Source organism: Hordeum vulgare, chromosome 4H (assembly GCF_904849725.1).
Source record: "Hordeum vulgare subsp. vulgare chromosome 4H, MorexV3_pseudomolecules_assembly, whole genome shotgun sequence".
Taxonomy (NCBI): domain Eukaryota; kingdom Viridiplantae; phylum Streptophyta; class Magnoliopsida; order Poales; family Poaceae; genus Hordeum; species Hordeum vulgare.
The window spans coordinates 1,348,407-1,374,260 of record NC_058521.1 but is presented as its reverse complement, the minus strand read 5'-3'; the positions used below and the strand labels follow the sequence as shown (position 1 = coordinate 1,374,260).

At 46.2% G+C, this 25,854-nt stretch overlaps 3 protein-coding genes across 3 annotated transcripts; 1 reads left to right on the top strand and 2 right to left on the bottom strand.

The window, feature by feature from the left end:
• Positions 1-193: 193 nt before the first annotated feature.
• LOC123446803 (probable anion transporter 4, chloroplastic) lies at positions 194-4,385 on the bottom strand. Its single transcript, XM_045123349.1, has 11 exons — positions 4,160-4,385; positions 3,198-3,754; positions 3,010-3,117; positions 2,659-2,814; positions 2,205-2,420; positions 1,763-1,972; positions 1,527-1,664; positions 1,305-1,406; positions 1,166-1,231; positions 940-1,024; positions 194-849 (listed from the first exon to the last, which is right to left on the bottom strand). Exons 1-11 carry the CDS (start codon positions 4,260-4,262, stop codon positions 752-754), a joined length of 1,839 nt encoding a protein of 612 aa, XP_044979284.1. The 5' UTR covers positions 4,263-4,385; the 3' UTR covers positions 194-751.
• A 198-nt stretch (positions 4,386-4,583) lies between these two features.
• Positions 4,584-8,773, bottom strand: LOC123446804 (short-chain dehydrogenase TIC 32, chloroplastic). The gene is made up of 8 exons (XM_045123350.1): positions 8,557-8,773; positions 8,233-8,464; positions 7,231-7,310; positions 6,682-6,835; positions 6,499-6,577; positions 5,961-6,045; positions 5,584-5,630; positions 4,584-5,032 (listed from the first exon to the last, which is right to left on the bottom strand). Exons 1-8 carry the CDS (start codon positions 8,666-8,668, stop codon positions 4,871-4,873), a joined length of 951 nt encoding a protein of 316 aa, XP_044979285.1. The 5' UTR covers positions 8,669-8,773; the 3' UTR covers positions 4,584-4,870.
• Positions 8,774-12,718: 3,945 nt separating this feature from the next.
• Positions 12,719-15,916, top strand: LOC123448174. The gene is made up of 7 exons (XM_045124981.1): positions 12,719-12,730; positions 13,200-13,324; positions 13,412-13,456; positions 13,565-13,732; positions 14,931-14,975; positions 15,079-15,159; positions 15,239-15,916. Exons 2-7 carry the CDS (start codon positions 13,208-13,210, stop codon positions 15,914-15,916), a joined length of 1,134 nt encoding a protein of 377 aa, XP_044980916.1. The 5' UTR covers positions 12,719-12,730; positions 13,200-13,207.
• Positions 15,917-25,854: the final 9,938 nt, after the last annotated feature.

Below are 25,854 nucleotides of genomic sequence, written 5' to 3'. Positions count from 1 at the left end.
TCATTCTAAATCGCACTCGCGCTGTGCAACAAGTCATGTCGCAAAAACAAAGCCATTGTCATGTGATATACTCCCTCCGTCTCGTAATAACTGACTCAACTTTATACTACTCTATTACAGAGTTATATTAAGCTTAACACATTTATTTTGAGACGAAGGGAGTAGTAGTCATACATGACATGCGGAACAGTAGTAATAATAATAGCAACAAATATCGCAAAATAAAAAAAGAACATTGTTGTCCCAAAAATGCTTGTGTAATAAGTACCACATGAATTTGGCAGCAGCTGCAAACATGGTTAAAACATCGGTTTCATCAGGGAAATAGAAAACCATGTGGAGTACTTTAGTTGGTGCAAAAGCTGAATCAGGGAAGTAGCTAGCTTGGAGTCTTGGACTTGTCCAGCAACAAACAGGTGCTATGCTAGGATTTGGTGCAAGGTCTGGCATTAATTCCCTTCGTGCTGCAGCCGCTTTCAGCTTCAGAGAATTCTTTGGTTCCAAGTCTAGCATCTTGACTTTCACAGCAAAAATTTAACCATCAAGTGCAGCCCTTCAGTGTGATCTTCACTCCTTCCATAGCCCAAACATCAAATGCAATTGTGCAGCTAAATCTCTTGCTAAAAACGAGAGTTTTTTTTTTACGGGTATCTCTCGCTCTGGAAGATAGATTTACTTCTTGTAGGAGTACACCAAAAAAGACAGACATCAGCAAAATCAGCTACTTTTTCATATAGCGGCCGTCCGTGGCTTATTCGAGGATCCTCTCTCCGGTCGAAAAGAGGTTCCACACCACTGTCCCTACTATGTACAGCAGAACAGCCACCTGAAACACGCTATCCCAGGAGCCTGCAAGTGATAATACATATAGCGGGAACTGGTTAGCATATGAAAGAGTTGCATATTCTGTGCGACAGCCGACAACAATGGGCGATTCACCTTTCTGAAGGATGTAGCCAGTGGCAGCAGTACCAAAAACTCCTGCAAGCACGCCGGCGGTGTTCGACAGCCCAAGAAGCACCCCCTGCAATTTTTGTGGGACGCTGCCTAGTCAGACGCATTCATCGGATCGCAAAGCCAAAACAAGCAACTAATAGCCAATTTCTTATTATCTGAAGAACTAGTGAACACAAGAACAAATAGCCAATTCAGACGAGGACATTACCGCGTAGCGCGGTCCTATATCCTGGTGGTTCGAGTACAGCCCAGACTGGGAGAAAGCATCACTCCCCTACCAAAAGATGGATAGAAACATCAGCAACCAATCATAGCACAATATTTATTTGTGTATCAGAAGTGCAAACCTGACTGCATGCCATACACAGCACGGCCATGGCTGGTGTACGGACTTTGCTCAGCAGTGTCAAGAACAAGGCCGGTCCAAGGAACCCGATAGATTGCATGATCTGCACGGAAACAGGTTGCCACGTATGTCAAGATTGGCAACTAAGTGCAGACCGGACTTTTGCCCGCAAAGAAAAACAAAATACACAGAGGAAATAACAAGGTACTGAAAATGGACTTACCTTGCGAACATTTGTTATCGAAACCCCTTTCGCAACGAGAGTGTCAGCTATCCAGCCACCAATGTTTGCAAACACAGCCATTGTCAGCCACGGCAGGACACACAGAAGCCCGGACTCGGTGAGATTGAACTTCAGAACCTGGATAAAATCGTCCGGTGAGCACAGCATGCATGACACGGTGTCCTTGTCTGATACGAGCGATGATGATTGCCAAACATTTTGCGCTATTAAATTACCTGATTGTAGTATGTGGGCATCCACGTTAGGAGAATGAATGTTCCCCAGTTATGGCAAAAATGGGATACTATGAGAGCCCATACTGCAGGCTTGGATAGGATTAACTTCCATGGTATGGAGCTAACAGGCTCCTTTACAGTACTACCACCTAGGATGTGCCTCTTTTCATCCTCGGTTACTTCCGGATCTTCGCTCGGGGAGCTGCGTGCCTAATTAGAACAGAGACCATCAATGAGCTGAATAACAATAACAATGATGAGAATCTAAAAGCCAAAAGAACGCACGTCACCAAGTAAAAGTTTAGCATTCTCATTTCCAGAGCTGTTCATGTTAAATTAAATTATGTGCAAAGCAAGTACTTGTGACATATGCAAGTGTACTGAGAAATAGCACTGCATGGCCGAAGATGAGAAAGGAGCGGAAAAAATGGGTATATCTTACTTTGAGTTGCCACATTGCAAACCAGATGCTTCCCAGGGACCCAAATCCATAGAAAACAGAAGGCCAGCCGAATTTGCTTATCAGGAAAGGTGAGAAGGCCAGGCCGGTAACTGAACCCAGGTACATTCCACTGTACACTAATGCAAGAGATCTGCTCCTCTCTGAAACCGGGATCCACTTGGAAAGGATGTTGTTCATAGCCGGCATGGCAACACCCTGTCAAAGCATAGATATAAGAAAAATAAGCCGAAAGGAACGACCTGATAAAAGAGACTATATTTCTTAGCAGTGTCTGTACTAATTTCAAGAAGCTGATACAGTGCAAAGTTCCACGAAAGTACAAATTTTTACCACCATATTTGCATTTCTTATACCATTTTTAATGCGTATGTCATATATGCATCTGATGAATAGCATAAAGCGATTTAGAGTGGAAGTAGTAGAAGACATCGACCTCGCCTATCCCCATGAAAGCACGCACGACAAGTAGGAACGGAAGGCCAAGCTTGGCAGCAAATGGTGTAAGAATTGTTGCAATAGACCACCATACGACCCCGAACCCAAGCACCACCTTGCCACCGAACCGGTCAGCCCAAATGCCTCCAAGAATCTGCAGGAACAAATTTACGAGATCAACTATCTATTTAATTTATTTATAACAGAACATCAAGGAAGGTGCCCAGGTACATTTAATTGAATCTGAAACTAACATCAAGCATCGGTGACTGCAAACGAAGGTGTGCGCAAGCTAAGAAACAAATGCAAATGCAGAGAAAAACCTCTAGGTACGAATACAGCAATGTACCTGAGTGAGAAGGTAACCCCAAAAGAAAGAAGACTGGATGAGGCCAACGGTTGCTGGGCTCCAGCTGAACTCGGCCGACATGGGCAGGATGGCGATACTCATGTTGACCTGGCATGATTCAGTTATACAGTTAGAACAAGAACCACCTTATTAAGCAGTTGAATGAGCATTGTGTAGGAGGAACTCACACGGTCCATGTTGCATAGGAGGAATGAGAAGAAGCAGAGGACGACGATGGTCCATCGCTTGGGGAACTGCTGCCACCATGGAGGAGCAGAGACAACCCCTGCGTTGGCGTCTCCGACCAGGACGGCCGCCTCAGCGGGGACGTCGGAGGGCGACCCGGCCATCTCGTACTGCTCGGCCCTGCAGTCTCGGCGTTTCCTGAGCGGCGCTCTGTACTCGGGCCGCAGCACGCAGGTGGTGTCGAGACCGGTGAGGTTCTTGGGCTTGTGCCATCCGTTGGTGACTGGGTTGGAGTTGGGGGACAACAGGAAGCAGTCGACCCTGGACATGAGCCTCCTCTTCACCAGGCCTGCGTTATTGGCATTGTTGTTGCAGAGGCTCATGGTAGGAGAAGGGCTGAGCAGAGGCTGGTGTTTCCCGGTGCTCATGCTGGCGACATGCCGGATGGTTCCCCCATTTCTGTGTCCGGCAACGAGCTGTGAGCACACCGGCCACCTGGTGTGTGGCGAGGACGTAGTGTAGTTGATCATCGTCGTCGTCGGCTCATGCTGTTGCTTTCCTGTATGTATGTATGTATGTAAGAGCAGCAGTTGGGAAAGCATATATATATATATATAAGTAAATAAATATTCAGGATAAGAGAAGTGTAGAGAAGTCGACTGCAGTGAAAGCAAAACACAACTAGCTTAATGTATAGTAGTCCCTCTGTAAATGTAAACTAATATAAGTAGTCTTATATAAGTTTAAGAGGGAGTATGTCACAAATTCCAGTCACTAAACATTGGGGTTATGATGATAAAGTTTATGGTTGGGGAGTGTTGAGGTAGGCGGAGAGACCGATGCAACGCCCAGTACTAGTCCAGTTGTTACTTATTACTGATGAAGCAAGGAAGAGCGTTGGTGATATTTCTACTTTACCCAGGCCCTAATTAGTTGTGGGAGTAGAAGAATTTGGCGTACGTACCTGCTGCTCCTGCTCCTCTGTTGGAGGAGGAGGATGAGGAGAGCGGCGAGGCGAAGCAGGCGGCGGCTCTGGTGGAAGAGGAGAGCAGCGCCCCAATCGCCATGGCTCCGGGGTGGAGATTAGAGGAGGAGGAGGAGGGAAGGTGGAGAAGAAGCCATGGGAGAAGGAGAGGTGGACGTGCGGATAAGTGCCTCCACCCCCGAGTTGATACTTCTTTCTCTTTCTTCTACTTGGACTTGGGTCTGGAGTCTGCCTGCCTGGTAAAATCTAATCTCCGGCACCGGACGGCCAGCCTGCCTCCACGTCCCATGCCCTCCGATCTCATCTCCGCTGCTCTGCGACCGACCGTACAGCCTAAAGGTACGTGCGTGCGTGCGTGTCCCGTTCTGCATCATCCAACCAACCAACCAAAGCACAAAGCACAAGAGCATATTCCTCATTTCATTTCATCCATCATATGCTCCACCAAGCCAAATTCTGCAGCCATCCAAATTCAGACATCGATACAATTCCACCCCTTGTGAATCTAGTGCAGTGCGTGTCAACATTCTTAATTATCGCTCCCTCTCTACCATGATACTTGTTGTTGGGGGAGAACTAAACAACAACAATTATTTAGGAACAAAGGGAGTATGATATGATGATTCCTCAACATTACATTGCACGAGTAGAGTAGAGATGATGCATTCATCTCAGCATTCTTCAGGTCGGTCAGCCCGCGACGAGGTCGAGGGTGTAGTCCCACAGCTTCTTCCCCAGCTCCGCGTCCTTGCCCTTCTCGCCCGCCTCGTACAGGTTGCTGTCGCTCCAGTACCTCCCCGACACCCCCTTGGCATCCGGGTGCAGCGCCACGTAGCACTGCGTCGCCGCCCCCTGCAGTTCAGATTCCCCAAAAATCCAATTCAAACCACCAAAACCAAATCGCCCCAGGGAGCATGTCAAACTAAGTGATGTGGGCAAGGAATGCAATGCCAATGACTCCCGGATCCACTACACGTTAACAAATGAATCACTGAGATCTGAATCTAACTACTATCAAAGAATGGAATAATACCATACGTACTAAACTAGTAATCTTGGTTGCAGCAGACCAAATGCAGTGCACTTCAGGTCCCTAGTAAACTACAGCATCCCTATGTCCCCACTAGCCCAGTGTGTGCCTCCCAAACTAAAGAAAGATTCATCCGCCATTTCCACCCAAGTCAGACCCACCTGGATGTCTGGATGGCCACGTGGTCCTAGCTGTTGATTGACACCGCAGCATAGCAACCCAGTCAACGGTTGACAAGACCATTACCATTATCACATAACATGGAGGGCTACATGCATTTACTGCATTTTCTTTAACACGATGAAGACTCTGCGCTACCGTAAAAATGGGCACAACGCCCTCATGACTGAATACAGTGCAAAATCTGCAGTACCTGTTTAGCGTTCTTCAGCACCAGTTTACCAAGCGTCCGATGGAGAACTGCATACGGCCAAAAAAAAAAAGGTAATGTCAGCCAAGCTGCAATTTCAAAAACAAGACCTTGACTTGACAATATTGACATCTGACTTTAACCAACAAATCAAATGCAACATCATTTTAGTTCCGTGGCTAGAGGTTATTTGCGTCGTTCTGACTGACTGATGTCCGCCATTTCTGTCCCTCACCATTGGGATCTACTCTGTTTCTTTTTCTCTTTTGGTTACCACGCGTGCCATGAATTCTCCAAAGCAACGAGCAACATGAGAATCAAGACGATTGCTTGTATGAAAGCACAAGCGATGCATAATATCTGCTGCTGAGTATGTTTACCATCTATGATGCTGTGGTGGCGAAGAAGGTTCGTGATGATAGATCCGGGATGGAGAGAGTTCGCGGTGATGTTAACACCCTCTTCCTGTTATAGACAAAATATTTCTTGCATCATGAGTCATGATTTGACATACTTGGGCTCAACACAAATCTATATAAAATATAGACGAGGAACTGAAAACAGACAAAACCAGTTAATAAGAGCAAGCAGTTTACAATAATATGGCACATCACTAGCCTATTATGGGTTTCGATGCAGATTGTTCTACAATAAAATCATCTAATGAAGATCGCGTTGTGCGGAACAACAGCTCAGATCTCTTTTATTTCAGCAAATGCTGCAAACTGATGGTTCTTGCTAGCACAAGTACTACTGTTGGAACAAACATGCATGAACATAGAGCAAGCTGGACCTAACAAGCTCGAAATTCTTTATCAAAAAAAAAAAACTCGAAATAATACAAAGCAAAACAGGGTGCAATGTCAGAACCACAAAATCTAACAAATGGACACGCATCTTCTACAGAATGAGGCATACCTTAAATCTCCTGGCAAGTTCATTAGCGTGCAAAATATTTGCAAGCTTTGACTGTCCATATGCTGCAATGGTGCTATACCTGCACAAGTACAACACAAGGTTGAAATAGCAAGTGACTCTTGTTTGTCTTGAAATGAAGTAAATGGTAGGGGAAAACATGATGACTGCACGGAAATTGCATACTCTTCCTCGTCATTTAGCTTGGCAAAACGGATGCCTTCCTTGTATGCAAACCTGTGCCCCTCTGACGAAACATTAACAATTCTTCCTTCAACGTTTGATTCACGAGAGGTCGTTTTCATTGTTTCCAGCAGCAGATGTGTCAAGAGAAAATGCCCTGGATATTATGACATGAATAGTTAGGTGAAATATAAATGAAATAAGAGGGTTAGGAGAAGAAGGAGTTGCAAGCTTGCAACAGTCTGCTGAGATAATTTGCAGGCTCTGTACAGTTCTAGGATTGGCAGGAAAAAAATTGTTTGGTGATCGTAGAGTTGAGAGTTCAGAAGTGCTAGGCAGGAGCAGCAGTAGCACACCAATGTTGATACATCAATGGGCCATTCAAACTTCTATTAAGGCATACAAAATCAACCTTGCTGCCTGGGGAATGCCACTGGAATAAAAATGACAACACTATTGTTGGAATGAAGTGTTTCTCTGTCAGGGTATGTCAACTGGGTTCATCAGCAGCTAGTCAAGCGGTAGTGTATGGGAGTTTGTTGGTAATCATACCGACATGGTTAGTTGCAAACTGCATCTCGATGCCATCCTTTGAGAGGGAGAAAGGAGTCGCCATTACCCCTGCGTTGTTGCTGCCAGAGAAAACATCATGCAATCAGGGAATGCTGTGAGCAATTAATTATACAAGTGACCTAAACACTCTTATATTTCTTTACAGAGGGAGTACTTGTGAACAAAAGGGCAATCATGAAAAGTACTAGTTAGACTGAAACACACTAGTCTTGTTCTTATCCAGGATTAAGCGTTGCGGTGCAGGAAGTGGAATGGCTATGCAAGTAGGTCGCCAGCATGCAGGACTAACCCATTTCGTTGTTATAAATTCCTACAGAATCAGCGCTTACAGATCAATCACCCCTCCATGAAATGAAAATACTAGCGGCTGTCCTGGAACCTGAATTAACTCCGTATATGAAGTCATGGAAATGCCCTGAAGCTATCTGCATGCAACCAGCTAGTTTCACCCAAACTGAAAAAGTCGCATCATTGTTGAATTAGTAGTTGTGGTAGCAGATATTTGTAGTTGAACAGGTAGAATCGCATTACATCTACCAGCACAACTTATAACTGATATTGTGACCAAGCTCACCCTGGGTGCATATGATTGGAAGTACCTAGTGAGTAGTAGTGCGCCTCCTCAAAATTTGGGAATCTGGAAGATTGTCCCTGAATTCAGGACTGAAGGTATCAGCACAATATCGTTCATCCACCCTGTGGGAACTTGGCCACACTGATACTGGTTCCAACCAACATGTTATAGTCCAAGTTGAAGTGCAGAGCCCAGAATTAAATCGGCTCAATGTTGAGTTGTTGATGAAATTGAGGCGAAATATGGTATACGCCATCTCGCTGTTGTGCTACCTACTCACTCATGACTCATGAGGCAGGGGGGCTCTCTGAATTTAATGGCCGACAGCCCCTTTCCTAACTGAACCTGCACCTGAACCTGAGGAACAGCGACAGTGGCCCGCGTGATTGGAAGGGCGTACTACGTACATGAGGATGTTGAGCGGGAGCCCCCTGGCGGCGAAGTCGGCGGCGAATTTGCGGACGGAGGCGAGGGAGGAGAGGTCCAGCTCCATGAGGTCGAGGCTGGCGGCGGGGGTCTCGGCGAGGACGGCCTGGCGCACGGCCTCTGCGGCGGCGAGGTTCCTGGCGGCCATGACGACGTGGGCCCCGCGCGCCGCCAGCACCCGCGCCGTCTCCGCGCCGATCCCGCTCGACGCACCTGCCAAACCGAATGAAATCAAATGGATGGATTGGGATTGGGATTGGGATTGGTGGAGAAAGGAGGCGGCTTGGCTTGGCGTAGGTACCTACCGGTGACTATTGCGGTGAGGCCGGCCGCGGAGATGCCGGCGGTGACCTGGTCGGCGGTGGACGCCCAGGAGAAGCCCGAGGCGCCCTTGCGGCTGAAGATCCACGGTAGCATCTTCGGTGGTCGATCTCCGGCGAATGGAACTGGAGGCGGAGAGGAAGAGGGCGGTAGAGTCCACCGGCCGCTGCACTGTTTTCTTGTTTCTTTTCTTGTCTTGTGCAGTCAAGCAAAGAGAGTAGGACACAACAATGCAGTGTGTGTGCCAATTTGCAGTCACGCAATTTCCATACAAATTCCATCCCACTATTCCTTATTTGTGCATGTGCCCCGTACCTGGCCAAACGGGCCGGCCCGGCCCGGCGTGATCGTGTCAGGCACGGCATGGCCCGTCTGGGCCCGATTAATATACGGGTCGTGCCGTGCCGGCCCACGTGCCAGCCTCCCATGCCCAAGCACGGCACGCACGCCTAATCAGGCCGGCCCACGGCACTCTAGGCCTACGGCACGCTGCCTATTTTGATTTTAAAAAAATAAAAAAGGCAAAAAAATCAGCTCCCCTCCCTTTCCCGCGCTCCCACCTCCCTTTCCCGCCCTCGCCTGCCCTTTCCCGCCCTCCCTTCCCTTTTTCGCGCGCCCCTCCCGCCCAGCCGCTCCCGCTGACCGCGCCCCCGCCAGCCAGATCTATCGGCCGCCTCGTGGCCTCCTAATCGTGTCGTGCCGGGCTGACACACGGGCTGGGAGTCGCGGCCCAGGCACGGCCCATGCGTGCTCGTGCCTGGCCCGGGCACGATTAGACCGTGTCGGGCCCGGGCCATGTCGTGCCTGGCCTGTGGGCTGTTGGGCCGGCCCGCGTGGCACGGCCCGTTTGGCCAGGTATGATGTGCCCTCATAGTATTATGAGTGCCTCACAAGTATATCTAGCATGGGCAGCCCGGCCCGACCATGCCCACGGGTCGGGCTCGGACCTGATAATCAAGCCCGACGGTTGGGCCGTGCCTGGGCCCGGGCCCATGAAAACCTGATTTTACGCCTATGTTGGGTCGGGCCTGTCGGGCCGGGCCAGGCTTCTTCGGGCTTGGGCCCAAAAAATAGGCCCGACGGTCAGGTCAGACCGGGCTCGGGCCTGGGTTTTGTACTACTGGTTTTCTTAGGCCCCGCACGGCCCGAGATATGGCCAAGTAGACTCACAGGCACCGTAATCATAACCCTTAAATCGATTTAAAACACTTTAACATCAAATTTCTCCTTTACGTACGCAAAAAAATCTATGTCCGAGCTCTATTGACCCTGTCCCGATGGACAAACCCATGAAGGGTCCAAGACCAGAAGATGAAGGGTCGCCATCCGTCCAAGCGCAACCCTTATGAGGACCCTAACCTAATTACTAGCCGGAGGCGAGGCACCGGGTTTTCCCTCCCTACTACCGCGTGGCGGACTGCTAGAGTTCCTTGAAGACATACACTATTTTATAGTTTCTTATGCCATTATTCATCATTATTTTGCATTTAAGGTAGATCCTCGTACGCTACACGCCGTAAATTAAACATTGAGATATTTTTTGCTACACGTGTATACTCCAGAGCTTTCCAAATGTGTTAATAAATACTGAAATGGCATTAACAAGTATTAATACACTAGATTCATCGAAATGATACAAATGGTTAGTTGTTTTATACTTATGTTTACTTATATCTAATAGAGTTTGATTAAACGACTCCTTTTATTAGGACACGATGTCTCATATTAAATTGTAACAACAGATACCTAGGATAACTTAAATTTTGGATGAGTATTTTAAATAGAAATGTAGCACATCCAAGTCTGTGACATTAGAAGTTCTCATTATCACACAAAATATTAATCTCAACAACATGTTATTAAAAATAGTATTATCATTATTATGTGATTAATTTTGGTAAGTGTAAGAAAAACTGATTCATCGCATGATGCTAACCTAGACCTTGATTATGAGGAGCATGCTAACGTGTATACCCGAGAGCTCTCCAAATGTGTTAATAAATATTGAAATGACATTAACATGTTTAATACACTAGATTCATAGAATATGATACAAATAGTTAGTTGTTTTGTACGTATGTTTACTTATATCTAATAGAGTTCAATTAAATGACCGCTTTTATTATGACACGATGTCTCATACTAAATTGCAATAACAAAAACCTAGGATAAATTCAATTTTGGATGGGTATTTTAAATTGAAAATAACACCTTTTACGATGTCTCACCGAATGATATGATCCAGTTATCAAGCAACAACACCTTGTACATAGTTAGAAGACCCTTACTATTCTTGATCAACTGGCTAGCCAACTAGAGGCTTGCTAGGGATAATGTTTTGTCTATGTATCCACACATGTATCTAAGTCTTGATTCAACACAGTTATAACATGGATAATAAAAAATTATCTTGATCCAGGAATTATAATAATAACTTATTTATCATTGCCTCTAGGGCATAATTCCAACAACAGCTCCATACACTGCGACGAGTGCCCATTGGAACCCATCAACCTTCGACCTAACCTGAAATTTAACCGCAAATTCTCCCAGAATAACGTTCCTAACCTCCGAAGTTTCGCACTTGACCCCAAGTAAAATCCCACCGGATCTTCCTCTTGGGGGTAAGCAATGCCAATCAAAATCAACTCCTCCCAATAAGGTGCCAAGAAACTGAGATGTAAAATTATCTCTACGAGTTTCAGAAAGGGCTATGAAATCTAACTTGTGTTCGATAGATGCATCCACCAGAAACCTTCGTTTAGCCAAGTGTGTGAGACCTCTCCTATTCCAAATAATTCCTTTCATTTTACATCAAAGAATTTTTTAGCTATCCGAATCCTAGCACTTCCGCGAACACCCGAAGCCGGATAAATCTTTCGGTTCCACCTGTGCTTAGGAACTAAAGATAACCTCGTCAAACGCAACTGGCATGGAAGCACGATTGTCCTCAAGAAGCGACAATAAAAACACTTATTTTTTTATTGCAAGTTCGCACGTTCTATTTGGTCAGCTATCCAAATGGCTTCCAACTTGTATCCACCCACATCCGGTGCCAATGTACTTAGCAATTGGTTAAATGGGATAGATAATAAGTTTAGAATCATTTTTAGGGTAGGAGCGGTTGCCGTTATATGGTCGCTTTGGCTGAGTAGAAATGACAAGGTTTCTAATGATAAAAATTTCACTCGTTTGCAGGTTCTCTTCCGATGCATAGGTATTCTCCGTTCGTGGTCCACCTTACAACAGGTGGAGTTTCGAGGCCTTTTTACGGAGGCTTGTGTGCGACTGGAAAAAGTGGTGAGGGATATTTTTATACCACATGGGTGGCCGCTTGATCTCTGGATAGGGCCTCCGTAGGCGACGATGATTTACATCCGCATGATTGTATTACGTGTGTTGCTGTTTATACTTTTCGTACTATTTGTCTACGGCCGTGTACAACTCAGCTATGCAGAGGCCGGATGTGATGATTAAACCTTTTAAGTAATAACAACCCTTTATCAATTTTTTTATGGCGGAAGCCTATGCACTACGGGAAGGACTGAGTTTGGCTTAGCTTTTAGGATGCAACAAAGTCAGTATTCAATTTGATAATTTTCAGGTAATTGAGACTATGAAGGATATCGGTCTTTCGGCCACCTAATGTACATCTATATTTGATGGTTGTAGAATTCTTGCAACTGGTTTTAGAGAGATCATCTTTGGGGAGGCCAATGAGGTTGCTCATGAGCTAGTTATAGGCATAGTTTTAGTGATCATATCGATTGTATTTGGGACTACGATCCTTGTAGATTTTTATTTGCTAAGCTCATAGATGTAACTGTGTTTGAGAATCAATAAAATACGCCGAATGGCTTTCCCTAAAAAAAAAAGAGTATTAATTGAGTGTGAAACAAAATTAGACCAGAGCAGATCAAAGGCCCAGCCCAAAGGCGTATTAGTAATTCAACCCAAAGGTCCAGCCCACAACCATCTCGCATCGCACTGGTCGTGGGTCGCGTCGCGTGAGGGCAGACAGGTTCCTCCTCTCGCCGCCGCCCCTCCCTCCCCTCCCCTCCCCTCCCCTTGCACGGCTCGCCTCTTCCCTCCTCTCGCCGGCCGCCGCTCGCCCCTCCCCTCCTCTCGCACTGGCTTCCCGTTGAACAAATCAGCAAGGTGAGATTTGTGTACAACTGATTTCCTGCTTCCTAGTAAATTGATGCCAAATCAGCAGACTGATTTCCTGTACTTGATACAACTATTTGTGTAGAGCTGATTTGGTATGCTGCTGCTGGCAATCATGTTTTTATTGATGATATGAGCCAAGATGATAGGTTCAGCATTTCCTGTGAACCTACATTGTATTCCTGTATGCTGATGCTCAATTGGATCCACAGCTACATTACATTCATGCTTGTGTCAACACAAATTGCTCTCCTCTTTATGCATTTCCTGTGAAATCAAACATGTATTACTGCTTTCCTGTTTCTACATACATTTATGCCCTCCTTACATTTTAAATATCCAGTACAAAGTATAGTGCAACATTTAAAAAAATGGTATTTTCCTTCCCAAGATGCTACTGTAGTGACTAGAAAAATAATAATATATATATCAATTTCGCCATTCTAAATTTGCCATGCAGGTAGCAAAATGAAGACAAAGACGGAGGCGAGCTCTAGTGGGAAGCCTAAGCGCCCAGCCACCGCCTACATTCTCTTTATAGACGAGTTCAAGAAAGAACATCCTGAAATGAAAAAAGTGACCGAGGTAACACATTTTTCTCTGCTTTTCATCTTACATGTATTAATTCTTATTTTGATTTGTTGTGTTGATTTTTAATTTGGTTAATTATAGATTTCAAAGGCTGCATCCAGGGAATGGGCCCGTCTGGGTATAACTGTAAGTTAACTATTAAACAACTACCCCCCTCTGTAGTGTTAAAAAAATTTCTTACATTATGGGACGGAGAGAGTAGCTAGCAATCATGTTTTTTGAATTGAATCGCAGGGTCAGGCCTCTTACTTTGCCGAGTACAGAAGGCTGATGGAGGTCTATAATCAGAGCAAGAACGTTAGCGTCAACACCTGTGACAAGCCCAAGCGGCCACCCACTGCCTTCTTTCTCTTTCAACAAAAGTTCAAGCAATCGCACCCTGCCTTGACAAAAGTTGTCGAGGTAAACACTCTTTCCTCTGCCTTTGACTTCGCATGGAAGAATTTTTCTGTTTGGTTTGTCGTGTTGGTTTTGTTAGGATAGTTCTTGTATCTTGTAGTAGCAGCCTTGTCAGGATAATCCTTGTGTCACACCTATCGATAGAATCATGTTGGACTGGGCCGATGTCATGGCTGTGCTAATTTCAAAAGAAGATCAACACAAGGCATTGAGGATGGCATAGAAACTCGGAACTGAATCTCAGCGTCTCCTTCCTCTCGTCCGGATCCCCTGCCTCTGGTGACCACTCTCCACAAGTGGCTTATCCTCGTGCCTCTGGATGATCCTGGTGCATGTGCTAGCCATGTGAACGCCGACCCGCCATGCAACACCCCATTCCCTTGCTTTGATGGCACAAATCCATTCCTCTGGTGAATTCAATGTCCTAAGTTTCAAGTAATTTTGTCGGTTCAACATACATAATTGCATTTGGGTAATCGCTGCCACACTGCACATGGAGGGCAAGGCCAAAGTTTGGTACGAGGCGTACAGGTTCCGTGAAGATGGTGCTTTATCTTTATCTTTTGTACAGTACACTCATGGAGACAAAAGGCATTCAGTCATTTGTTCAATATCATGCAGAGCTTGCATTTCGTGATGGACAAACGGTCACCATGGAATTGTAGTAGTTTCAGTCCTGGTGCTGGTGTTCACAAGTTTATTTCGATGACTGGAATACAAGTGTTCTACTCACATTTTTGGAACAAACATGTAGAGTTCCCAAGATTGAACAAATACAATAGACTAAGGGCCGTTCTCACCTGAGAGCTCCGGGCCAAGGACAGTCTGCTTCTTACCCGGTATTGTTGGAGCCGTCGTAAAGGCCATAGTCAGTGTTGTTGTCGTCATTCTTGTTCTGGCCACGAGAGGTGTTTGCATTGCAGTAGCTCCTCTTGGTCAGATGGGTCGATGCCATGAGTGTCAACCAGTGCAGCAGCAGCAAAAGACACAGAGACAAGTAAACATAAAGCCTGACCAGAACTACTGTCGAGCTGCTTGTGGCTGATGGGACGCTATAGTTCTTGAGAAACAACATGCTTAGCTTGTAGATAAATTCACCTAACCTGTTTAGAAAGCCTGACTGGCAGGTAGAACAATGTAAGCTTGCAGTGCATCACAGTTGAGTGATTCAACTAACATTTTTTAATTTGGTGAATTGTAGATTTCAAAGGCAGCAGGCGAGGAGTGGAGAGCCTTGGGCGATGCTGTAAGTATTTCTGAAATACAGTACTATCGAACAAGTAGTAGTTGAGCTGTTAGTAGTCTTAACTTTTTTATGGTCTGAGCATCTTGTTTGAATTGAATTGCAGGGGCGAGCTCCATTTTTTGCCGAGTATGACAAGTTGATGGACGCCTTCATGCAAAAAAAGTACCCCACCAACAACCCACGGGTATTGATCGTTTGAACGTGAATCAAGTAAATTAACTTCATTTTATTTTTTAAGTTGACCATGTTAAAATCCTCTCCAGGCTGCTCCCCGGCGATGCCCCTGCGCCTGCCGCTGTTGCCGCCGCTGCCATGTCCCTGCTGTGCCGTTGTCATCGCCACCGCCTCCCCAGGCCACCTCCAACTCCAGGGCAGTGGCATCCACAGTTGATGGGTACTCCAGGGCAGTGGCGTCCACATTTGATGGGCTCAATTGTGAGCATGTGAACGACTACTCCGAGTCAGAGTGGACTGGCCTGAAGCATGAGGGGACGGTCAGTGGGCTGGAACCATCGTCGCTCAGGTCAGTGAAGAAGAAGCCAGTGCCAAGGCGTGGAGGCCTGGAGCAGGAGGGGGAGGTTGGTCCATCACCGGCCATGTCGGTGAAGAAGAAGCCAGTGCCAAGGCGTGGAGGTCTGAGGCAGGAGGGGGAGGTTGGTCCATCATCGGCCATGTCGGTGAAGAAGAAGCCAGTGCCAAGACGTGGAGGTCTGAGGCAGGAGGGGGAGGTTGGTCCATCATCGGCCATGTCGGTGAAGAAGAAGCCAGTGCCAAGACGTGGAGGTCTGAGGCAGGAGGGGGAGGTTGGTCCATCATCGGCCATGTCGGTGAAGAAGAAGCCAGTGCCAAGACGTGGAGGTCTGAAGCGCGAGCGGGAGGTTGGTGGGCTGGAACCATCTTCTTCGCCCATGTCGGTGAAGAAGCAACGGCGTGGAGTTTGACGCGAGTCATCATCATCCTTGCATCTTTAACTAGTGTTTGTGCTGTGCTCTGCTATGAGTTTGGTGGTGACGTGCTGCTATCTGAAGGAATCTGAAAGATGCAGTTTTTCAGGCCTGGATTGTTTCTCTTGACAGAGGCGCGGCCCACATGGGCTTGCTGTTCAAACAGTTTCTAAATATAAGTCTTTCTAGAGATTTCATTAATGAACTACGTACGGATGTATATAGACAATTGTAAACGTAGTGGTGGTGCAATCGGTAGCAGCAGCCGGCGCATGTAACGCTATGGAAAGGAAGCCAGCATTCATGTAATCTCAAGTTCATAATTCATGTCATGTAGCCAAACAAAATAACTTCAATTTTATTGGAAGCTAAAATTACTTAGGATCACAATTCATGTCTCCCTCTGATTTCATAATAAGTGTTGTAGTTTTAAACTAAGACTGAACTAAAGTTCTAAACCGTGACATTTATTTTGGATCGGAGGGAGTAATATTTTTGGATATTTTATTACTCGTATGTATCACAGGTGCCCCTTTCTTACGGACCAAGTTAGCGTAATATAATTGCCATGAAGCCCTCCGTAGAGATATGAAATGAAGCCCTCTCCACCATTATACTGAAAAGGACGCTATTAGAGCATCTTCAACAACCGCGCTAAACAAGCGCCGCGCCGTAAATTTATCCATTTTAGCGCGCGCGCAATCGGCAGAGTGTCTTCAGTGGGGCGCAATAACCGCGCGCGCGGTATATAGAGTTGGGCGTGCGGTCCGAATCGTCATCGCACGCTGCGTATTTGGGGCGTCCGCTTCCGCGCGCGGCACACACGAGCGCTCGCGCCACACTCTCTCCCACCCTGCCACCTTCGCCCCGCACGCGCCGGCGCCGGCGAACTGACCCGATGGATGCGTGCGCCGGCTCCCCTCTCACCCCATCCTATAGTCGCGAACCCTTGGCCGTCGCCGCCGCCGCAAACCCTAGCGGTGGGAGCGTTGGCCTCGCCTCTGCCTCCGTCAGAGCTCCTCCGACCATCAGCCTCACGCGCGGCCTCTTCATGCCGCCGCATATGACCTCGACGACTGGCATTGTCGCGCCGGCGCCGGCGCCCGCTGTGATGAAGCCCTCGAACCTCCCAAATGCGGCGTGGCCAAAGAAGGGAAAGACATCCGCGAAGAAGAACAAGGCGGCCGGTGGCTCCGGCACCTCGAAGGCGTCGAGGAAGAAGCTTGCAGGGCGTGTGAGGGGCGAGGCGGCTACCGAAGCACCGGCGAGCTCACTTGTTGAGCCGGCGGCCGACGCGCACAATGTGTTCGACGATATGCCCTAAAGATAGAAAATTTCCCCAACTTTTTTTTTCTTGTTCTTTTTTGAATGCATACATATAGATACTTATTTGCATTTTTCTATATACTTTGTAGTGTCAACGACGATGCATACATGTCAACTATGGGTGTTGGCTCGAACAATTCGCATTGGTCTCAAACCAATGGCATGCATTTGGAAGACCATGAGTTCGAGGTGGACGAGGATGGTGAGGGCATTGTCGGCGCACCGAAAGGAATAGGAGGCAACTACACCAACGAAGAAGACGTCGTGCTATGCAAAACTTGGTTGGATGTGTCGAGGGATCCGTCCGTTGGAGGTGATCAAAGTAGAGAGGCTTATTGGCTCCGGATGAAAGAACACTTTGATCTTTGCAACGTTAGTGGAATTGACCGCTCCGCACGATCGCTTCGCTCCTGGTGGTCGACCATCAACAAGGATTGCCAACAATGGGCGACCGCACAAAAAGCGGTTGATAAGTTGAACCCAAGTGGCACCAATGATAATGATAGGGTAATTGTCATTTCATCATTCCTCATGTTCATCATCATGCTTGTTGTTGGTGTTCCTTGTTCTAAATATTGCACAAACTTGTTTTGTTTTCATGTAGTTAAATATTGCACAAAACTTGTTCAAAGGAGAGGAGAAGAAGACCAAGAAGGGGAAGATAAAGAAAGGAATGCCATTTACCTTGCCTCATTGCTACGAAGTATTGAAGGATGATGAGAAATGGAAGAAGCATGACGATATTGATGATTTGGATTTGAGCAAAAGACGCAAGCAAACAATTGATTTGGAAGATGATGATGAGGAGGATGCATCAAGTGAAGAAGGCAAGAGAAGCCCCACACCAAACTCAGTTTCATACTCGAAGCCCAAACGACCGGATGGCACCAAGAAAGACGCAAAAGAAAAGAAGAAGAGGAAATGAGATGATGAGCTCAAAAATGCTATGGAAGCAATTGTCAACGCAAGAAAAGAAGCCAACGAGGTGAGGAAAATGGCAAGGAACCAAGATGCCGCGGCCGAGGAGAGGAGGGTGGCGGCCGAGGAGAGGAATGTGGCATTGGAGGAGAGGAAGGTGGCCATGGAGGAGCGATCTAAATTGTTGGAATGGGAGAAGCACTTGTTCTCCTTGGACACATCTTTGTTCAATGATGCGCAAAAGGAGTATGTCAATCTTGCCCGTGAACAAGTCTTGATCCAAAAAAGAGCCATGATTCGCGCAATGGGTGGCGGTGGCCTTGGCGGCATGGGTGGCATTGGTGCCATGGGTGGCTTTGGAGCCACCATGGGCGGCATGGGTTCCATGGGTGGCTTTGGAGCTACCATGGAGACCATGGGATACATGGGTGGCTTCGGACCACCTCCGGGCGGCTTGGACAGCACGGGTGGCATGGGTGGCATGAGTTTTGCGGCTCTCATTGGCGGCATGGGTGCACCTCCGGGCGCCGGTGTGCCACCTTCCCACGATCTTGGCAACACCTTCCGAGCTTCACGTGATGAGGATGCGGCGCGCAATAATGGAGAGGAGGAGGAAGAATCGTCGTCGGCGGAGTCCGATGATCGGAGGAAGATGAGGATGAAGACGAGGATTGATTGTTGTGTCATTCGTTTGTGTCATGAACTTGGTTTGCATTTTGCACTTCGTTGAATGATGTTGTGGGCATGAATTTGAACTTGTGGGCATGAACTTTTGGGCACGAACTTGGTTGAATGATGTTTGTGATTCAAATTATATGCCATGTGTTTTGTGTTGAATGAAATGTGTGGAATTTGTGTCCAAAATGAAGAAATGTGAGGCGTTGGCTGCGGGCACGCTGCTTGAGCTGTGCGCCCGCGCTGCATTTCAGCGCGGCTGCTGGAGCCAGCGCCGCGCGCCGCGTCAAACCTGGTGATAGGCACGCTGTAAATCAGTTTTTTGGGCGCCGGGTGAAGCGCGTCTATTGGAGATGGTCTTACACATCACGCATGCAGTTGGATCTCACGGCCGGCTATTTTAGGCAAGTGCCCATGTGCGGTCCTTTCCACCCATATGCTAAGTAGGAAAGTTCACCTCCATTGCGTTGCCACGTCTCGCCAAAAAGGAAACGGAAGGCATCACCCCTCACCTGATGCGTGTGGTACTCGTGGTGAGATCAGACACCGCGTGGGTGAGATCAGACATCAAGGTCCTTGGCGTTTGGTCATTTACCAAGATCACACGCTAGGGTTCTTGGCGTGTGGTCCTTTACCACGTCAACTGGTCAGCCGGTTGTGCCGGATACAGACCAGATGCCAAAGACCATGACGTCTTTCGTGTAATCTAGGGATGTTGGTGTGATAAAAAAAGGTAAAAATCAATATTTTTAAAAACAAGGTCAATTCTAAATTTTGTTAGTACAAAAGGTTAAAATGCAAAATTTGTCCTGGATGCTAGAGAAGATACTGGCTCTCGAATTGTATCAAATGCCTTCGTCCTTTCTCTTTCTTCTACCGTGGTCGGGCTTTGAGTCTTACTCAAATTCACACCTTACAATACAGTTAAGAACTCCTTCTTTGACTGATCCATTTTGAACTCCTTCAAAATCTTGTCAAAGTATGTATTCATTGAAAGTTATATCAAGCGTCTTGATCTATCTCTATAGATCTTGATGCTCAATGTTCAAGTAGCTTAATCCAGGTTTTCGTTTGAAAAAAATCCTTTCAAACAACCCTTTATGCTTACCAGAAATTCTACATTATTTCCGATCAACATATGTCAACCACATATACTTATAAGAAATTCTGTAGTGCTCCCACTCACTTTCTTGGAAATACAAGCTTCATAAACTTTGTACAAACCAAAAGCTTTGATCATCTTATCAAAGCGTATATTCAAACTCCAAGATGGTTGCTCCAGTCCATAGAAGGATCGCTGGAGCTTGCATACTTGTTAGCATCCTTAGGATCGACAAAACCTTCTGGTTGTATCACATACAACCTTTCCTCAAGGAAACCGTCGAGGAAACAATGTTTTGGCATCCATCTGCAAGATTTCATTATTGGAAAAATGCAGCAACTGTTAACATAATTCTAACAGACTTTAGCATCGCTACAGGTGAGAAAGTCTCATTGTAGTCAACTCCTTGAACTTGTCGGAAACCTCTTTGCAACAAGTCGATCTTTCTAAATGGTGACATTCACCATCATCGTCTGTCTTCCTTTTAAAGATCCCTTTCTACTTAATAGCCTTACGACCATCAAGTAGTTCTTCCAAAGTATACACTTTGTTTTCATACATGGATCCTATCTCGGATTTCATGGCGTCCAACCATTCGTCGGAATCTAGGCCCACCATGCTTCTTCATGGCTTGTAGGTTCATTGTTGTCCAGCAACATGACCTCCAAGACAGGATTACCGTACCACTCTAGAGCAGTACATTTCCTTGTCGACCTACGAAGTTTGGTAGTAACTTCATCCCTAGCTTCATGATCACCATCATCAGCTTTCCACTTCAACTAGTGTAGGTGCCACACGAACAACTTCTTGCGCTCTTCTACTCTATGTTGAAGTGATGGTTCAGTAACCTCATCAAGTTCCACCATCCTCCCACTCAATTCTTTCGAGAGAAACTCTTTCTCGAGAAAGGACCCATTACTTTGCTTTCGTATCTGAGATAGGAGGTATACCCAACTATTTTGGGTGTCCTATGAAGATGCATTTATCCGCTTTGGGTTCGAGCTTATGAGGCTGAAGCCTTTTGACATAAGCATTATAGCCCAAACTTTAAGAAACAAGAACTTAGGTTTCTCCAAACCATAGTTCATACGGTGTCATCTCAACGGAATTACGTGGTGCCCTATTTAATGTGAATGTGGTTGTCTCTAGTGCCTAACCCCAAAACGATAGTGGTAATTCGGTAAGAGACATCATAGTATGCACCATATCCAATAGGGCGCGACTATAACGTTCGGACACACCATCACACTATGGTGTTCCAGGTGGCATGAGTTGTGAAACAATTTTCACATTGTCTTAAATGTTTACCAAACTCGCAATTTAGATATATATTTACCTCCATGATCACATCGTAGACATATTATTCTCTTTTCACGACGATCTTTAACTTCACTCTGAAATTGCTTGAACTTTTCAATATTTCAGACTTTGTGATTCATCAAGCAAATACACCAGTATCTACTCAAATCATCAGTGAAGTAAGAATATAATGATATCCACTGCGTGCCTCAACACTCATTGGACTGCATACATGAAAATGTATTATTTCCAACAAGCAGTGGCGGAGCCAACGCCAGGCTACCCTGGGCACTTGCCCAGGCTCGCTGGACACTAGCAGCAGCAATAGGTATATTAAATAAAGGCCTAAACTGATCTGTAACTTACTCTACCCGAGCAAAGAAAACCGGGCCTTAGTTTCTCTCACGTAAACTGGCTAATCAACCCAACAATTAACAAGCCAGACAATTACGTGAGTGTCCATGCTGCCGAAACAAGGACTATTGCTGGTGTCTCTTCGTATTTTGCAGGCGACAAAATCATAGGATGGATCACGCAACTGCTGGCGGCTGAACCCTAGACGGCTGGACACACTCCCGGCGCTCAGTGCCGGCCGCCGGCGGCAAGCGACGCAAGGCTCCGAGCCCCCGACGCAGCTCATCCCCTCATTCCTCTCATTCGGCTTCAGCTTCCTAGTTCCTTCGGTAAGAAATCTCCATAAAATTAGGGCCAACCAGTACTGGGGCCTACTGACCAACGATCTCTCATGTCTCATCTATAGAGTCTGAATAGTTGGGAAGTAGAAAATACTGATCGAGATAAGTATACATATGCGGTAGCGGTCAGCAGTCTGAATAGTTATACATATGCAAATGATATTGCTGCTGCTAGTGTCCAGTTTGAATTTTTTGCTGCAATATTGATATTGCAAATAATATCCTTGTCAATAGATATTGCTGCTGCTATTGTCCAGTTCTTATTTACCTGTTTAGCAACTAAGTTCAAACTTTATCATTAAATTTCAGAGATGAGGAGGTTTTTGGTTGATAGAGCAAGCACTGAAAATGTGAATGGTGTGCAACCGGAAGTAGAAGTGGAGGCACAACCACCTCCTAACATTGCCAATGAATTTAATCCAAATGATATTGAGCGTGATCCAGGAAAGAGGAAACAAATTAGTGAGTATCCTCCTAATATTCAAGATCAAGTGAGAAGAGCATATGTATTGAAGGGTGCAATGCAACCAGATTTGAATAAATTTCCTCGTACTGAATTTGGAAGTTCACGTACATCAAGAGCATTTTCTAAATCTTGGTATAAAAAACATCCATGGATTGAATACAGCGAGTGGAAGAAGGCAGCTTATTGTTTTTATTGCTTTCTCTTTAAGCAACCTGGAAGGGCTGAGCACTTTGGTTATGAAGTATTTACCAAAGAAGGATTTACAGATTGGAAGCATGCATCTAAAGCCTTCAAAGATCATATTGGTGGTCCTGGTAGTAAGCACAACTCTTGCGTCAAGCATTATGATGATTATAGTAATCAAAGACAAAGTGTGGCAAGCAATCTAGCTAGAGCAAGCAAGGAATCATAAGAAATGTATAAGATCCGCTTGACTTGTTCTGTGAGTTGTTCAAGATATCTCATCACACAAGGCTTGGATTTTCGTGGACATGACGAATCCTCTACTTCTCTGAACAAAGGAAACTTTAGAGAGATGATAGATTTAGAAAAAACTAAAAATGAACAAGTGAGAGATGCTTTTGACCGTGGTGCAAGAAATTGCACAATGACATCCGGTGACATTCAAAAGGATCTTGCAATTTGTTGTGCACATGAAGTTACCAAGAGGATCATGGCGGAGCTTGGTGATAAACAATTCTCTGTGCTTACTGATGAATCACGTGATATATCTGTTAAAGAGCAAATGGCGGTGATGTTGAGGTTAGTAATTTCACTTTCTTTCATTATTTGTTTGTCATTTATTTTCTATGTTGTCAACTAACCTTGTTTTTTATATAGGTTTTTTGAATGACAAAGGAAAGGTTGTTGAACGATTTATTGCTTTGTACCATGTCAAAGATACTACATCTGAAGCACTAAAGAATGCTCTTTATGGTATTCTTGATCATTATAAGTTATCTATTTCAAGGATACGAGTGTTGGAATTATGCCCTAGAGGCAATAATAAATATAGTTATTATTATAATTCCTGTATCAAGATAATCGCTTATTATCCATGCTATAATTGTATTGAATGAAGACTCATTTACATGTGTGGATACATAGACAAAACACCGTCCCTAGCAAGCCTCTAGTTGGCTAGCCAGTTGATCAAAGATAGTCAGTGTCTTCTGATTATGAACAAGGTGTTATTGCTTGATAACTGGATCACGTCATTAGGAGAATCACGTGATGGACTAGACCCAAACTAATAGACGTAGCATGTTGATCGTGTCATTTTGTTGCTACTGTTTTCTGCGTGTCAAGTATTTATTCCTATGACCATGAGATCATATAACCCACTGACACCAGAGGAATGCTTTGTGTGTATCAAACGTCGCAACGTAACTGGGTGACTATAAAGATGCTCTACAGGTATCTTCGAAGGTGTTAGTTGAGTTAGTATGGATCAAGACTGGGATTTGTCACTCCGTGTGACGGAGAGGTATCTCGGGGCCCACTCGGTAATACAACATCACACACAAGCCTTGCAAGCAATGTAGCTTAGTGTAAGTTGCGGGATCTTGTATTACGGAACGAGTAAAGAGACTTGCCGGTAAACGAGATTGAAATAGGTATGCGGATACTAACGAACGAATCTCGGGCAAGTAACAAACCAAAGGACAAAGGGAATGACATACGGGATTATATGAATCCTTGGCACTGAGGTTCAAACGATAAGATCTTCATAGAATATGTAGGATCCAATATGGGCATCCAGGTCCCGCTATTGGATATTGACCGAGGAGTTTCTCGGGTCATGTCTACATAGTTCTCGAACCCGCAGGGTCTGCACACTTAAGGTTCGACGTTGTTTTATGCGTATTTGAGTTATATGGTTGGTTACCGAATGTTGTTCGGAGTCCCGGATGAGATCACAGACGTCACGAGGGTTTCCGGAATGGTCCGGAAACGAAGATTGATATATAGGATGACCTCATTTGATTACCAGAAGGTTTTCAGAGTTACCGGGAATGTACCGGGAATGACGAATGGGTTCCGGGAGTTCACCGGGGGGGGGGGGCAACCCACCCCGGGGAAGTGTTGGGGAACGTTGCATGGGAAACAAAAAATTTCCTACGCGCACGAAGACCTATCATGGTGATGTCCATCCACGAGAGGGGATGAGTGATCTACGTACCCTTGTAGACCGTACAGCAGAAGCGTTAGAGAACGCGGTTGATGTAGTGGAACGTCCTCACGTCCCTCGATCCGCCCCGCGAACAATCCCGTGATCAGTCCCACGATCTAGTAACGAACGGACGGCACCTCCGCGTTCAGCACACGTACAGCTCGACGATGATCTCGGCCTTCTTGATCCAGCAAGAGAGACGGAGAGGTAGAAGAGTTCTCCGGCAGCGTGACGGCGCTCCGGAGGTTGGTGATGACCTTGTCTCAGTAGGGCTCCACCCGAGCTCCGCAGAAACGCGATCTAGAGGAAAAACCGTGGAGGTATGTGGTCGGGCTGCCGTGGAAAAGTCGTCTCAAATCAGCCCTAAAACCTCCGTATATATAGGTGGGAGGGAGGGGGCTTTGCCTTGGGGTTCAAGGAGCCCCAAGGGGGTCGGCCGAGTCCAAGGGGGAGGACTCTCCCCCCAAACCGAGTTGGACTAGGTTTGGTGGGAGGGAGTCCCCCTCCCTTCCCACCTCCTCGTTTTTTTTTCTTTCTCTCTTGATTTTCTTCTCCTTGGTGCATAGGGCACTTGTGGGCTGTCCCACCAGCCCACTAAGGGCTGGTGTGTCTCCCCCAAGGCCTATGGGCTTCCCCGGGGTGGGTTGCCCCCCCGGTGAACTCCCGGAACCCATTCGTCATTCCCGGTACATTCCCGGTAACTCCGAAAACCTTCCGGTAATCAAATGAGGTCATCCTATATATCAATCTTCGTTTCCGGACCATTCCGGAAACCCTCGTGACGTCCGTGATCTCATACGGGACTCCGAACAACATTCGGTAACCAACCATATAACTCAAATACGCATAAAACAACGTCGAACCTTAAGTGTGCAGACCCTGCGGGTTCGAGAACTATGTAGACATGACCCGAGAGACTCCTCGGTCAATATCCAATAGCGGGACCTGGATGCCCATATTGGATCCTACATATTCTACGAAGATCTTATCGTTTGAACCTCAGTGCCAAGGATTCGTATAATCTCGTATGTCATTCCCTTTGTCCTTCGGTATGTTACTTGCCCGAGATTCGATCGTCAGTATCCGCATACCTATTTCAATCTCGTTTACCGGCAAGTCTCTTTACTCGTTCCGTAATACAAGATCCCGCAACTTACACTAAGTTACATTGCTTGCAAGGCTTGTGTGTGATGTTGTATTACCGAGTGGGCCCCGAGATACCTCTCCGTCACACGGAGTGACAAATCCCAGTCTTGATCCATACTAACTCAACTAACACCT

Bases quoted from the DNA above. Each gene is read 5' to 3' on its own strand.
- LOC123448174 (XM_045124981.1), top strand. From the start codon at position 13,208: ATGAAGACAAAGACGGAGGCGAGCTCTAGTGGGAAGCCTAAGCGCCCA. The intron at 13,325-13,411 runs GTAACACATTTT...GGTTAATTATAG, and splicing joins AAATGAAAAAAGTGACCGAG to ATTTCAAAGGCTGCATCCAG. The intron at 13,733-14,930 runs GTAAACACTCTT...GGTGAATTGTAG, and splicing joins CCTTGACAAAAGTTGTCGAG to ATTTCAAAGGCAGCAGGCGA.
- LOC123446803 (XM_045123349.1), bottom strand. From the start codon at position 4,262: ATGGCGATTGGGGCGCTGCTCTCCTCTTCCACCAGAGCCGCCGCCTGC. The intron at 3,755-4,159 runs GTACGTACGCCA...ACATACATACAG, and splicing joins CAGAGGAGCAGGAGCAGCAG to GAAAGCAACAGCATGAGCCG. The intron at 850-939 runs GTGAATCGCCCA...TATCACTTGCAG, and splicing joins TGGCTACATCCTTCAGAAAG to GCTCCTGGGATAGCGTGTTT.
- LOC123446804 (XM_045123350.1), bottom strand. From the start codon at position 8,668: ATGCTACCGTGGATCTTCAGCCGCAAGGGCGCCTCGGGCTTCTCCTGG. The intron at 7,311-8,232 runs GTACGTAGTACG...TTTCTCTGGCAG, and splicing joins CTCCCGCTCAACATCCTCAT to CAACAACGCAGGGGTAATGG. The intron at 6,046-6,498 runs GTATGCCTCATT...TGTCTATAACAG, and splicing joins AACTTGCCAGGAGATTTAAG to GAAGAGGGTGTTAACATCAC.